The sequence below is a fragment of the Tachysurus vachellii genome, chromosome 15, assembly GCF_030014155.1.
Source record: "Tachysurus vachellii isolate PV-2020 chromosome 15, HZAU_Pvac_v1, whole genome shotgun sequence".
In the NCBI taxonomy this organism is placed as follows: domain Eukaryota; kingdom Metazoa; phylum Chordata; class Actinopteri; order Siluriformes; family Bagridae; genus Tachysurus; species Tachysurus vachellii.
The window spans coordinates 15849520-15866231 of NC_083474.1; the positions used below are offsets into that span (position 1 = coordinate 15849520).

The 16712-nt window shown below is 35.8% G+C and overlaps 2 protein-coding genes across 2 annotated transcripts; both read right to left on the reverse strand.

The window, feature by feature from the left end:
* Window positions 1–1913: 1913 nt before the first annotated feature.
* Window positions 1914–10390, reverse strand: mgat1a (alpha-1,3-mannosyl-glycoprotein 2-beta-N-acetylglucosaminyltransferase a). Its single transcript, XM_060888369.1, has 3 exons — window positions 10143–10390; window positions 4695–5671; window positions 1914–3304 (listed from the first exon to the last, which is right to left on the reverse strand). Exons 2-3 carry the CDS (start codon window positions 5367–5369, stop codon window positions 2606–2608), a joined length of 1374 nt encoding a protein of 457 aa, XP_060744352.1. The 5' UTR covers window positions 5370–5671; window positions 10143–10390; the 3' UTR covers window positions 1914–2605.
* A 1529-nt stretch (window positions 10391–11919) lies between these two features.
* rnf183 (ring finger protein 183) lies at window positions 11920–16403 on the reverse strand. The gene is made up of 2 exons (XM_060888977.1): window positions 16044–16403; window positions 11920–14191 (listed from the first exon to the last, which is right to left on the reverse strand). Exon 2 carries the CDS (start codon window positions 14131–14133, stop codon window positions 13246–13248), a length of 888 nt encoding a protein of 295 aa, XP_060744960.1. The 5' UTR covers window positions 14134–14191; window positions 16044–16403; the 3' UTR covers window positions 11920–13245.
* Between the last annotated feature and the right edge of the window lie 309 nt (window positions 16404–16712).

Sequence of the window (16712 nt, forward strand, 5' to 3'; positions counted from 1 at the left end):
AACGCGTGGGTGTGCGTGGGTCGCTCGGCTTCCGTAGACCGATGACGAACGACGACGCTTTTCGAAACGTGTCACGAATTTATAAAAGCTTGCTCAAGCGTGTGGTCCATATATGAGTCAGAGAGCTTTATTTATGCACTTAGATCACATGTAAATTATGCAAAGAAGGAAACACGTAGTGGATTTTGTTTCCAACCTGAACTTTATTTTTATTTACTTTTTTCCATACTACAGTTTGCTAAGGATCCTCTTTTTTATCAACATAATCAATACCTTCACAAGTATTAAACAAGTTAACAAGCAGATATAAAACATTCATTCCCTTTCTTCTTTTTCTCTTGAAGCAGAAAGACAAACTAATGAAACACAGCACAAGCTGATGGAGATGCTATATTCTTTCCAGCTTCCTTATCATCTAACTAAACGAATCAATACATTCTATTATATGGGAGCATATTGGGTTTTATGATGAACACATTTGCCTCACACCTCTGGGGTTGGAGATTAGACTCTTGTATCTGTCATGTGGGGAGTTTCCTTCTGATACTACAGTTTCCTCCCAACAGTCTTAAGACGTGTTGTTGGCTGATAGGCATCTCTAAATTACCCCTGGTGTGTGAATGGGTGTGTGTTCTGATGGCTCGATATACCCCGAGTCCCCTGAACCCATGCGGACCTGTTTAAGATAATTGATACAGAAAATAGATAGATGACTTATGGCAATGTTATTTTCTTAGATTATATTTTCACCACAATTGTTTGGAAGCTGTTATTATTTAGTAACATTTACCAGCTGGAAAAGATAGTCTTCCAGTTTGACCAGCTCCACCTGTGTCTTTGGAGCTGGTAGGTGGTGGACTAAACTTTCTCTGGATGTCCGAGCAGCTGTCACTGGCTATCTTTAAACGAAGGGTGGAGACGTGCCACTTCCTGATATACTGAAACTAGGTCTTGTTTGTTTTATGTGTATATTTATATATAACAACCCTTAAGAGTTTTAGGTTGATGGTATCCTAAGTCTGTAACCTAGTGAACCAGTGTTAATGTATTCATTGGTTCATTTGAGACTTCAAAGCACTTTTGTACGTCTCTCTAGATGGGATAAGGGCGTCTGCCAAATGCTGTAAATGTAGCTGGTCAGACCAAGTGCAGGAAGCCTTCATACTTGCAGACTTTCCAACTATCCAAGTACTTACTATTATAAAGCGCAATAACCATCTCATTCTCATTCTCACAACACCAGGTATTCTGACATTCTAGTGTCTATCTTATTTCTGGTAAGCAACGTTGTTGGGGTTTTAACCAATGCTTTCATCAGTCACTTAGTCGAGGCACCTTGTAGAAGCACAATTAGAGACCAGCTCTTTCTGCTATTTAAAGTTGTGTGCTTTAGGCTTTTACTAGTTTAACATTCTGACTTCTGCTGGTTTGATATTTTTGTTATTGTTTTTAAACCAGCAGTGACACTGTTACACACATATCGCTGCCCCCAAATAGTATCTGCAATAATCCTTTAGCTAAAACCCAAACTAAAGGCTGCTGTACCTGATAAAGTTTTCATAAGATACAAGTCACAGAGGTTTTGGTTCTTCTTGCTCTGTACAGGAAAACTTCTCCATGTCCTGTTGTTGCAGTGCATTAAACTTTGTGCTTTCATAAACATAGTTTCAATTTCTGTTCATTTTGTAGTTAAGATCCAGCTTCAGTTTAATTTTTTTTTCTACATCAGGTGAAAAAAGAAACAGATTTCTTTGTGAAGGTATTTTTATGAATAATAACATGAAATAGGAGTTATTTTCTGTAGGAGTTATTTACTTCAGAATCAGAATCAGAATCAAGGTTATTGGCCGAGTGTGTTGACACACACAAGCAGTTTTAGGCTAAACCTATTAATGATACACAGAGGCTGTCAGTTACAATATGATAAATGTTTGCTTTATTTTCCCCCACATATTCACATATTAAACCCCAAAATTTGCAAAGACTGTGATCAAAGCAACCATTTGATGTTCTCCAACAAATATAGATTTAAAAGCCACATCTTTTACCAAAAACAACACATAACATCCACCACCACTTAGACATAATCATTTCACATATAATAATTTAAACAAAGCTATCAAAGTTTGAAGGCACTTTAAAGAGATTTCAGACTGCAAAGTGACTGGAGAAGAACAAATATTTGCATCAAGCCTCTGTCATGTCTGATGATTATCTGTCATATTTAAAAAAAAATAAATCATTATAAATCACATTTAATGGCAACTTGGTGTGACTCCAATCAATCAATCTACACAACAATGAAGATATATATTTGTCTCTCTTCATTAACAAATGTTAACATTGACCTGAGATATGGAAATGAACTACTCTACGATATACTCTTTGGTCTTGTGTCATTTTTAGCCTTTGCATTTCCAAACTGTTGCTTAAGTTTATGCTTGAAGCTTCTCTGTTATAATCTGCACAGTGAATTTCCAAATATAAGCCAGATAAATCCAACTTATTTATGCATGGATGCTAAACACATTTGCACCATGACAAATCACTTTGGAACAGTTTTACAGTAATTCCATTGTATTGACTACATAGTTGTTTTTCCATCTCAACTCCAGCTTGGATTATATTTTTTCCAACCAACAGGTGGCGCTATATAGAGCCGCTTTCCTTGTGAAAAGAAGCTGACAACACCTCGATACCCATCTCGTGGCACTCCAGACTTCAAGTCATCCATGAGTCCAAACTTTTGTGCAAGTATTTTAAAACTCTGCGAGCTGGAATACTGCAGCCGAAACGGGCCTTTTCCAGATAGCTTCCCATTGTCCAGTTCTTCCACTGTTACCATAGGAGCATTGTAAACCTCCTTTTCAAAAGCTTCATCATATTTCTTCTGCTCCAAATAAGACAAATCTATATTTGTAAAAGGCACAAATTCGGTGTTGAGTTTAATAAAGCGGAGATACTTGTCATAGAACTGACCCAAACTCACACCCTTACGACCAAACGTCAAAGTTCTAGAGATTTCCGGACGGATACATGACCGGTCTTTGCGCTGATCGGGATGCCGCATCCAGTCATCCCAAAACGAGGCTGGCCATTTTGGTTCAAGTTCATCCCAGACTTCCTTCAGCAGCATCCACCCGAGCCCTGGGAAGAAGTCTGTCCTGTACAAGAGGCTTGATTTCGTAGGATCTACGTATCCTTCCCTGCCGTTGTCATTCCAGGCAGACACACACCACAGAGTTGGGTCATATTTCAGTATAGGGTAAAGGCCTTTAAAGTACTCAAAGAAGTCTGGGGCCACCTGAAAGAGAGAATGAGAAGAACCTGATCAGATACAAAGCAAACTGAAGACAGCATTCTGAAAGACAAATCTGACCAATTTATTTCACCACCAGAGCCCAGATGATATAACAGCTGTCCAATAAAATCAGACTATATCAAGGTTAAACAAACAGCAGTACCTGCGTCAGGTATGCAGATAAAACACTGACAATGTCCCTAAAAATATTCTATAGTAAATATTAAAAAGAGGCAAATAACCCACATTCAGGTCAAGAATTGCTTGGAATATCAAATAATAACTTTTTGATGTCATATGTTCATTATGATTGGTTGATCAGGGACCAATCAGAGATGAGGTATTAGTCATATTATCAAACCAAATCATTTTCATAATCAAGATGTTTTTGCCCACTGTTCTATGTTTCTTCGCACCATTTTGTGTAAAAACTCCAGGAGACCACCAGCATCTAAAATACTCATACTAAAGTAGTCTTGTGTAGCCTGTACTTCAGATTGGTCTGACATTTTGGCTGGACAGAAGGTATAAACTCTATAGCAAGTAGTTGTAAAAGAGTCATTTGTTAAAATAGCCTCAAGGTAGCCCAGTGCCTTATTCTGAGTTAGCAGTGTTCTGGTTACTGTGTAAACAACTGCTTGTTACAGAGACCGTAGTTCCTGCAAAATAAGCAATTCTCTCTGAGTGAAGCTACCTTAAGTAGCTGATTTTAGAAAATGTACAAAGTGTACAATGCTGCACCTGAGACACAGACAGACAAAGAATTTTAAATATATATATATATATACATACATATGTCTGAACACTTTTCTTGCCCCTGCCTAATAAAAGTGTTATTTCATAGGTAATATCTCTACTATTATATTAAGTAGTAGAAAAAAGCAACCCTTCCATGAGTAGCTTTGTCCAAGCTGTGACAGGTAATGTATGATTTAAGGCAGGTTACATTAAAGGTAATTCTTTCTTTATGTGAGTTAAAGAATGTTATTTTCTTTGCTGTATCTAAACAGCTTTTTTGACGTAAATGACCGATGATGTGTAACACGTTTGTAAAAGCACAGCGGGAGGGAGTATAAGTAACAACAGAAATTAAATTTGGTTTGTCCAATCAGAAATGTATTCATGGATTTAATTAATCAATTTATTTCTTAAGCTTCTGAATTTCAGTTTTATACATAATACTTTTATTTTGGGAATAATTCTTAAGTAAAGTATTGTTTTATTGAATCTTTGATCATATAAAAATATCTATGATTCTAATGTGCCTTCAATTGCACATTGCATCATCTTACACTGTACTCAGATGCAATCAATCTTATGCACGTTAAATAATGGGTTGTTAAATAACAGCTTTTATGCTTATAGATTTGATGTTAAACAAGAGAAAGTATACCTCCAAATCATCTTCCACAATGATGACAGCAGAGTATGAGAAAGTGTTGAACACCTGGTTTAAAGCCCAACGGTAATGTCTTGAGATTTTGTAGTAACCCTGGAACTTATTATGTCCTGCTGGCACTGAGATCTCTGACAAATCAGGCTGCTTAATGTGAGTCAGTTTACTGCCGTATGCGGCGATCACATTGGCGGTCTCCGTGTGTCCACAGTCCTGGCTCACAATGATGGGGAAGAGTTCAGCCGATGGCCGGTACTCGAGGAGTTTGTCTAAGCAACGTCTCACTGTCACTCGGTTACACGCCATGACTAAGATGGGAATAACCACACGGGATGGCAGGAATTTACTGCTCACATTTGTGAAATTACTTCTGTTCCCTAATATATTCCTGAAAGCTGTGTGGTTTTTTTTTTTGGGAAGTTCTTCCCAAAGTGACTTATGGCTCTGGATCTGGAGAAGGATTTTATTCTGGGACTCAAGTTCTGTTTCAAATGAACTGATTAACTGAAGTAATTTCTCCACAATGTCACCCTTTTGCAGATCTTTTTCCGAAATAGACTCGCCTCCTTCGTATCCAGGAAACCGTCCCAAGAAAAAAAATAAAAGAACGGCATTCCAAGCAACAAAGAAAACAGCACCACAGATAATTACGTAACCTTTCTTGCGGAACATGGTTAAAGTTGAGCTTTGGGTGTCGGGACAGCAGAAGTGTATGTTATGGTAAACAGGGTATCGGGGAGGTACAACTTCTCACCAAGCAAAGCATAAGGCAGGAAGTGGAATATAATGTATACATAAATATATTTATATCCTTGGCTATGAGAATGGGTAAAATGTCTGACAGATGTCAACAGAAATGAGGCTGTAATTAAGGTGGAAGGTAAAGAAGTGCATGTTCACTGTTCTTAAATAGGGTCAGTGGTGCTTTGGTGACCCAGTGAATTCCAAGCCAAACTCCAAGGACTCAGAGGAGACTGTAAGAAGGAAACAATGTGTTATTAAAACCTAATTAAGTATGCCTTATCAATATTATTACTAATATCAACAGACGTAGTAGTAGTATTGACGATACCCAATGCACAGAAACATTTTCCATTAGTACTTTTATAACATTAAGCACACACATGACAAGCTGCTAGACAAGTTATTTTCTTTATCTTCTTTATTTATCTTTATTTATTTCTAAAGACATAGAAAAACTACTCTCTGAAAGCTACTTTGTTTGAATAAACGGAAGGTCTATACGTTTATAATGAGAAGAACCAGTGTATTGTTTCCGATCAAGTTGTTGTTTTTGTTTTTTCAGAATGTCAATAAAAAAATCAATACTCTATAACCTGTAGCTATCACCAAGCTTTAACATACTTATACCATAAACAAATCTCTACCTTTTCTGTTAATAAAGTGATAATCAGTGTCTGTTTATCATCATCGCTCACATGCCTTAACATGAACGCAAATGTATAACCTAATATATAACCTAATATATATTCTAATGTATAACCTGATATATAACCTGATGTATAATCTAATGTATAACCTAATGTATATCTTAATGTATAACCTAATGTATAACCTAATGTATAACATAATGTATAACCTAATATATAACCTAATGTATAACCTGATATATAACCTAATATATATCCTAATATATATCCTGATATATAACCTGCTGTATAACCTAATGTATATCTGAATATCTAACCTATTGTATAACCTAATGTATATGTCCTGATATATAACCTAATATATATTCTGATATATAACCTAATGTATATCCTAATATATAACCTGCTATAAAACCTGATATATAACCTAATATGTAACCTAATGTATAACCTGATATACAGTACTGTGCAAAAGTTTCAGGCAGGTGTGAAAAAATGCTGTAAACAAAGAATGCTTTCAAAAATGGAAGTGTTAAACATTTATTTTCATAAATGAACAAAATGCAGTGAATAAACAAAAGAGAAATCTAAATCAAATCAATATTTGGTGTGACCACCCTTTTCCTTCAAAACAGCAGCAATTCTTCTAGGTACACTTGCTCACAGTTTTTGAAAGAACTTGGCTGGTAGGTTGTTCCAAACATCTTGGAGAACTAACCACAGATTTTCTGTGGATGTAGGCTTTCTCACATCCTTCTGTCTCTTCATGTAATCCCAGACACACTCAATGATGATGGGCCATGCCATCACTTCCAGTTCTTCTTTACACTGAAGATAGTTCTTAATGACTTTGGCTGTATGTTTGGGGTCGTTGTCCTGCTGCAGAACAAATTTGGGGCCAATCATACGCCTCCCTGATGGTATTGCATGATGGATAAGTATCTGCCTGTATTTCTCAGCATTGAGAACACCATTAATCCTGACCAAATCTCCAACTCAATTTGCAGAAATGCAGCCCCAAATGTTCAAGGAACCTCCACCATGCTTCACTGTTGCCTGCAGACACTCATTATTGTATCGCTCTCCAGCACTTCGACAAACAAACTGCATTCTGTTACAGCCAAATATTTAAAACTTTGACTCATCAGTCCAGAGCACCTGCTGCCATTTTTCTGCACCCGAGTTCCTATGTTTTCGTGCATACTGGAGTCGCTTGGCCTTGTTCCCACGTCAGAGGTATGGCTTTTTGGCTGAAACTCTTCTATGAAGACCACTTCTGGCCAGACTTCTCCAGACAGTAGATGGGTGTACCTGGGTCCCACTGGTTCCTACCAGTTCTGAGCACTGCTGGACATCTTCCGATTTCGAAAGGGTAATAAGCTTGATGTGTCTTTCATCTGCTACACTAAGTTTCCTTGGTCGACCACTGCGTCTATGATCTCGACGTTGCCCGTTTCTTTGTGCTTCTTCAAAAGAGCTTGAACAGCACATCTTGAAACCCCAGTCTGCTTTGAAATCTTTGTCTGGGAATCTCTTGTTGCAGTATAACAACCTTGTGTCTTGTTGCTGTGCTCAATCTTGCCATGATATGAAACTGTCTTTCACAACCTCACCTCGGTAGCAGAGTTTGGCTGTTCCTCACCCAGTTTTAAGCCTCCTACACAGCTGTTTCTGTTTCAGTTCATGACTGGCTTTCAACCTACGTGTGACCTTGATGATCATTAGCACCTGTTTGGTATAATTGGTTGATCATACACCTGATTATAAGCCTACACAATCCCTGACTGTGCAAGTGTACCAATAAGAATCGATGCTGGTTTGAAGACAAAAGGTAGTAACATCGAATATTGATTTGATTTAGATTTTTCTTTTGTTTGCTCACTTTGCATTTTGTAAATTGACAGAAATAAACACTCATTATTTATATTTCTGAAAGTATTCTTTGTTTACAGCATTTTTTCACACCTGCCTGGAACTTTTGCACAGTACTGTATAACCTGATATATAACCTGATATATAACCTAATGTATAACCTGATATATAACCTAATGTATAACCTAATATATAACCTAATATATAACCTGATATATAACCTGATATATAACCTGATGTATATATATCCTAATGTATTATAACCTGATATATAACCTGATGTATAACCTATAACCTGATATATAACCTGATATATAACCTAATGTATAACCTGATATATAACCTAATGTATAACCTAATATATAACCTAATATATAACCTGATATATAACCTGATATATAACCTGATGTGTATATATATCCTAATGTATTATAACCTGATATATAACCTGATGTATAACCTATAACCTGATATATAACCTAATCTATAACCTGATGTATAACCTGATGTATATATATCCTAATGTATTATAACCTGATGTATAACCTGATGTATAACCTGATGTATATATATCCTAATGTATTATAACCTGATGTATAACCTGATGTATAACCTGATGTATATATCCTAATGTATTAAAACCTGATGTATAACCTGATGTATAACCTGATGTATAACCTGATATATAACCTGATGTATAACCTAATATATAACCTGATGTATAACCTGATATATAACCTGATATATAACCTAATGTATAACCTGATATATAACCTGATGTATAACCTGATGTGTATATATATCCTAATGTATTATAACCTGATATATAACCTGATGTATAACCTATAACCTGATGTATAACCTAATGTATAACCTGATATATAACCTGATATATAACCTGATATATAACCTAATGTATAACCTGATATATAACCTGATGTGTATATATATCCTAATGTATTATAACCTGATATATAACCTGATGTATAACCTATAACCTGATGTATAACCTAATGTATAACCTGATATATAACCTGATGTATAACCTGATATATAACCTGATGTATAACCTGATGTATAACCTGATGTATAACCTGATGTATAACCTGATGTATAACCTGATGTATAACCTGATGTATAACCTGATGTGTATATATATCCTAATGTATTATAACCTGATATATAACCTGATGTATAACCTATAACCTGATGTATAACCTAATGTATAACCTGATATATAACCTGATATATAACCTAATGTATAACCTGATATATAACCTGATGTGTATATATATCCTAATGTATTATAACCTGATATATAACCTGATGTATAACCTATAACCTGATGTATAACCTAATGTATAACCTGATATATAACCTGATATATAACCTGATATATAACCTAATGTATAACCTGATATATAACCTGATGTGTATATATATCCTAATGTATTATAACCTGATATATAACCTGATGTATAACCTATAACCTGATGTATAACCTAATGTATAACCTGATATATAACCTGATATATAACCTGATATATAACCTGATGTATAACCTGATATATAACCTGATGTATAACCTGATGTATAACCTGATGTGTATATATATATCCTAATGTATTATAACCTGATATATAACCTGATGTATAACCTATAACCTGATATATAACCTATAACCTGATATATAACCTGATGTATAACCTGATGTATAACCTGATGTATAACCTGATGTATAACCTGATATATAACCTGATGTATAACCTGATATATAACCTGATGTATAACCTGATGTATAACCTGATGTGTATATATATCCTAATGTATTATAACCTGATGTATAACCTGATGTATAACCTGATGTATATATCCTAATGTATTAAAACCTGATATATAACCTGATGTATAACCTGATATATAACCTGATATATAACCTGATGTATAACCTGATGTGTATATATATATCCTAATGTATTATAACCTGATATATAACCTGATGTATAACCTATAACCTGATATATAACCTGATGTATAACCTGATGTATAACCTGATATATAACCTGATATATAACCTGATATATAACCTGATATATATCCTAATGTATTATAACCTGATATATAACCTGATGTATAACCTATAACCTGATATATAACCTGATATATAAACACATTCACTTACCTGATGAAAAGAGTCGACTCTTATTTTTCTCCATTTCTCACTGAAGGTCCGGATAATAAATGAGAAGTAAACTGAATTTTTAAAAGATGTCGTGGGGCAACGTTCCTTAGTTACTGCTTCAGTAGTTTCTGTTTGTTTGTTTTGGTTTGTTTTTGTTTTTGTTTTTTAGTTTTTAATACATCAGACCAGATTCTCGCTTCACGTACCAGTTGGTTTACTTCCTGATTTTAAAGTACATGCAGGAAGTCCCGCCCACTTCCACCTAACCCGATTGTATGCGCGTGTCATGTGTAAAAAAAAGTTGTAAACACCTTTAATAGACTTCTTCCTAGAATTTCAGAACAAAAGTCCATAAAGCCACAAAGACCAAGATAAAAAATAAATTGAAACCTTATACTTGTTCTTAAATTAAGCATTTTTGACTGGTCAGTTGATCCAAGAACCTTTTTTTTAAAGCTACAAGTCATGAAATCATACACACCAGCTAGCAATACACAAATCCATAATCCATAATCCAAATCATTATCCACTTACTTAGAAAATTCTATGTACAGCAGTGGACTGAACTAGAGGTGTTGATTCTTTTGATCCATTCTGTTGATTCTTTCGATCCATTCTATTTTGTTTATAACTCACACGTGGCACGTGGGCGACAACTGATCTCTTGAAATACAATGGTGCATGTTGTTGAGATATTTTTTAACTTGACTGTTAATAAAATATTTGGCTATATCATTGGTATTAGTAATATTTTGTATTTTGTTTCAGTTCCTCCAAACTACGTGATTCACCACCTCAACTAGAATCCTTGGGCCTCAGTGTCTATGTTGACCTGCACTAAACCAGAACGTCTCGAGTTCTCGGCCCATTAACAATTTTATTAACTTTATAAGTATATATCTTATATCTATACTATATATTAGGTCATACTATGTTATTCTAAACAACTGTTTTATACCTGTGTTTTTTACCTTCTTGGCACAGGCACAGAAACATCACTGAAGGCAATCTGCAGGATTTATAAACTATAAGCATATGCAATCATTATACCAGATTTATTAAACTGTGATCATTTATCTGCATGAGCATTAGTGGTGTTGGGTGAGGAGGTCTGGGGTCCAGTTAGCATCTCGTTCATCCCAAAGGTGTTCAGTGGGGTTGAGGCCATGGCTCTGTGCAGGACATTCAATTTCTTCCACTCCAAACATGGTACAGCATGTCTTTATAAACCAGGTTTTGTGTTCAGGATCATTGTCATGCTGGAACAGGTTTGGGCTCCTTATTTCCAGTAAAGGGAACTTAATGCTGCAGCATACAATACAATTGTGTGCTTCTAACTTTGTGGCAAATGTCTTGGGAAGAACCACATATGGGTGTAATGATCAAGGATGCAAAAACCTTTAGTCGTATAGTATATGTTGATGTGTGTTATCACTTATGTTAATACAGCATTTTCACATTATCGTTGTGTTTGTGTTGAATCAGCAAATTACAAGTATGAAGAATCAAGGAGAACAGTTTATAAATGATTTCGTCATTACACAGACATAAGAATCCTTTACAGCCAAAATGAGAATTTTTTTTAATTGGCAAATGTTTACTAAAGTATTTATCTTCAGTAATTGCTATAACTTCATCAGAACAACAGATGGGAAAATTTACCCCAGATGGTTTCCCTTCTCCATATTGGCCATTATAAAATAAAAAAATAAATAAATAAATAAAAATCTCAATACCCTGAATTTACATTAATGGTCAAAGAATTGGACTCAAACACTTGTTTGGTATTTGTTTAATAATAATGTCAAAGATCAGGTTAAGAAATGCCCTCACCTTTTTTTTTTGAAAAGCAGTTTTGAAGGAAAAGGGCAAACACATCCACCCAGTAAATGGTTAAAGATAAAGGTATAGGTGTGTAACCTTGTAAACAGTCTCACACACTCGAAATATACTCATTCTGAAACGCCTTGACTGAAGTAACATATACACCAAATGTCCACAAATGCTCCCTTATTAAAAGATCTTGTCAGTCAGTCAGTATGTATGAATTTCTTGGTTGCTGCCTGGTCAAGTCACATGTTTTATATATATCTTAATAAAAATTAAGACCCAGTGCTGGACTTCATCTCATTTTGGAAACCGAACATATATTTGGTTTATTTTATTCCAGTTGCTATTAACAGATCTAACTTATACTGTATGTCTAAGCTAACCTGTATAAATGTTAGTTACAGAGTGTGTACTATTACAGAAAACATTGCATTCCCCATTCATAAGAGAGATGTTTATGAGGCATGTGTGATGAGGGACCTCCAAGTGAGCTAATGCTTAATCATAATTTAGTACTTAGGCTGAAAAAGGCCATACATAAATGTCACTAAAAGTAAAGATGTGGTGGTTAACATGCTGTCCTGGCTAGGGTTTAATAGACGTCAAAGATCAGATTGCTGTTACTTGATCTTCAGGACCTGTGGGATGTCCTAAATAACAGCTTTAGGAGACATTCTGCATCATCTGATTGTTAACTTCTAGTAGAGTCATTGGCGGCCATTATGCCTTGGCGACAGAGCACATATTCAGTCAGAGGTTATGATTAGTTCTGGTACTGAAGGACCAAAAGACAAGTGTTTTTAATGTACACAATTTTGCTTTAAATTATTATTTTATATCCAACAGCATTTCCATTTTTTCCCCCAGCAGTGCCAACACTTCCTTGTAACATTGCTGAAAATACTCTGAAAGATTAACGATACAATAAATTTAGGTTTGTTCCTGAATGCTCTGCAGTGACATCTATGAACAGGGGACAGAAAATAAAAGCACATTGTCATAATCGGCAACAAGAAAGTTAAGACATGTAAATGTACAGCTACACCTCAGTCATGTATACTGTGTGAAACTTAAGACAGGTTGGAGGGACACAGGGTTTTCATAGTTTTTTCACTTTAGTAACTATAATAATAGTTACATAGTGTATATTTATAGCACTTATATAGTGAACATTTCTATTTAGATACAACAGACGGTTCTTCACAAAAGGTCTACATTATGCAGTGCATCATGGCTTTCTGTATTAGGCCACTGATACAAAAGGATGATCCCACTACCCTTGAGTCATGTTGTCGTTGTCATTGCCCTGTGAAGGTCTCCTTCCAAGAATCACATTAGGCATCACCACAAAGGTCAAAATTCCAACAATTACTAGAGCCACCGCGACCACAATGATGGAGACCACAACAGTGTAGTAGCAATTATTGGACCGGAACAACCTTCTCACGCGACCTCTCACTCTGCTCGGAGGTCTGCCCACGTTTACAGCTGTATTCGATGCGAGACCTTCCTCTATGGTCCTAACTGGCAGAACTGTGCTCTTCTTCCTGAAGCAGTTTGTTAGATGACTGTTCTTGATGACCAGTTTGCCTTTACTGCGTTCAAAGCGCACAGACTGTGCCTGCTGCATCTGTGGAGGAAGCTTGCGGAAAATGTTCTCGTTGTTGCCGAGTTGTGGCAAGTCTCGGCCATGACGGATTTCTGTCAGCTCCCGGCACACAGGGCACGATAGCTTCTTGATCTCAGTAGACAAGACGTTGATGCGGGCCAGACACTCCAGGCAAAATGTGTGGCCACAAGCGAGCAACTTAGGAGTCTTAAAGACATTGTCATAGCTGCAGAAGCAGATGGGACATTCTGTTTCCTCTAGGTTGTCCTGGTGATATTTTTTAATGCCTCTGCCACTGTTGCTTCTCTTCGAGCCACGTCTGGATTCTTCACTCCTACCACGCTCCCTCTTACTCCCATGTTCCTGTGCTCGCTCCCTCCGTCTTCCCCGTCGTTCCGAGTCACTGCTATGACTCCGCTGACGGGGTACTTCACATTTTTCTGGCTTCTCTGTTGCCTTCTGTTGGTTACTGTCTTTCTGGTCATACTGAGGTTTTGTGTTTTGTTTGAGCTTCTGCTGGTCTCCTGCTCCACTTGCTTGGTCGTCAGTCATGTCACAGAACTACAGAGGTTTAGAATGGAAGAGTAAAATACTCAGGGACGCAGCCGCCCTATAGGAACAAAAAAAGTGATATGTTGTCAAAAATTCATAATACATACAAATACTGTCATTGGTAACATGACTCTAAAGTGAAGGTCTAATATTTGCAAGCATGTATATAGAAAAAAAGACAGTGACAAATGCTAGTCACTGGGGTGATACGATCACGACACCTTTTGTACCTTTAGTAGATGCATTAGTAAAGAAAGTATCTAGCTTTACAGACCTCAGTGAAATTAACCCATATGAACAATACCAAAATAAAACAATTTACATTTATTTGTACCATAGAAATGGTTTGTTTATTAGCTGTTATAGCACTGTGAAGTGAATATGCAGTGCATAGATTCAGTTTTGTGTTTAAACCAGCAGAAGCTTTTTGGCTTGGACTATAGACTTGCATTAAAATATAACAATACTGATGTCTTAGAAACCAAACCAACACAAAGCATGGTTATTTCTTTTTCTATTTTGTACCAATTAAAATGAAGCATAGCACCTTTATTTCTGACAGTGTTTAAAGTATAATAGGTGTGTTGCATCATATTACATGAAAAATGACTGTAAGTATTGACATTCAGCGGGGACATTCCAGCCACCATCATAAATGTTAGAAAATGTATTGGCTGTAAACAATGACCAAAAAACGACCACTTAGGAATAACTAACCTTCTGTTACCCTTACATGCATGAGCCAGATACAAACAGACAATTCAAGCTGTGTTTTAGATTCGTTAGAATGTTATATTTAAAAAGTGTTTAAACTTATGATGAATTATTATTAAGGGAAAAAATACACTTCATTCCTAGAGTTGTTATTCGCAAAAACCGTCCCATGAAAAAAGGAACAATTCATGAGCAATTTGAATGCGTACAGTACAATATAAATAACTAAAAATCATACAAGCAAAGCCTACAGTTCCCTCTTTGTTGAGATATATAACCTGTGCATAAAACATTATCAGGTCAATTTCTGGGAACCAGGAAAGCACACAAATGTATAGTGTGTTCTTGTTTTAAAAAGCATGTAAGAACGTTTTTATTCCAAGTCAAAACCAGAGCCTGCTTTATATTTGCGTTCTTGTACAAAGATCATTTATAATGCACTTTTTATATGTATTGCAGATCTGCACATACTAATGCTCTAAAAAAAAAATTGAGATTTCTTATTTGAGATTATTTATAAAAATCTTTTTTTTTAAACTGCATTAAAACATTAGTACTGTTTTTAGTAGAATTTAAAACAGGAGCATTTGTTTTATAAGCTTTTATAAAATGTTTTAATATACAAGAAATTTATGAAGATTATAAGATTTGTATTGTCATTTAGTAACATTATCTGGCCTCAAAACACACTGCACAAGGCATGAACATGAAATCTGAGCAGCCATAATCGTGATGAATAGACTGTAAGGAAATAATGCTGAATAAAACTTAATGAGATAAAGGGTCCAATGTGACTTTGTTTCCTGGTGCATGTATGTTATCTACCTGTGAGTAGCCTACAGAATGTGTGTTACACGGCATACGTGTTTAATCAAGATGCACAACCCAAGTGGTTGAATCCAAGATCCAAACCACATACTGTATCTCAACCTACTGTATTGCATCGAATTTAATGTTACTTTGTCTCTAGCTGGTGCCAAGATGAGTTTATAATGCTCTTACACTACTTTAAAATGGTTTACAGTTCCAAATTGACCTTTGGAAATAAAATAAAAGAAAGCAGGCGTATATAAATAGCGCCTTTACTGGATGATGACGGATCTAAACAGCTCAGATATCAACAGAGTAAGTGAATTAGTCAGAGTTACTGAGTGCAAAAGTGATTCAGAGAGATACTAGTAAGCCTTTATTCTTACCTCAAGAGGCTTCGATCCTCAGATCTGGTCAAAGCTTGCCTGGCTCAAACAACATGCAATCCAGGTTAGTTACTCTGTTCACCTTCATCTCAATTCACAATCCCTGAAGTCTGTAATCATTCTGTGCTGTTCTCTTTCTGACTTGATGTTATTCCTATTTCACCTACTCGCCTAATCATCACTCACCCTCCCCTCCAGGTCAGACCTGTTTAACTGGTCCAGGTAGAATTTGAACTTTTAGAACAACACAACAGCACAAAGCTACTTAACACAAGAACAGCACAGTGTGTTTGTATGTATTGTGTTCAGGCTGTTGCACCCTATACCATAGATCCCATTTTGTAATCCTATAAGTATTTACTTTAGGTCTCGCTCACACACTTCCACTGAATTAAAAATATTTAAATTCAGATGCATTAATTAACAGTCTAGGAGTAAACATTCCAAAGCAAGTATCATCCTGGAAATGTTAATCAACCTTGCTGTGACGTCTTCTGTATAGACTACAAAGATAGCGTGAATAATTAAATACAAGGATGCAGAAAATCTTTTCAATGATAGCGATCATTTTCCAAGATCAGTTGAGAATATAAATGATATTCCAGTGCATTTAGTCAAAGATAAAGGCAGCTCACAAGAAGATGCACACTACTATTCCCATCACAAATG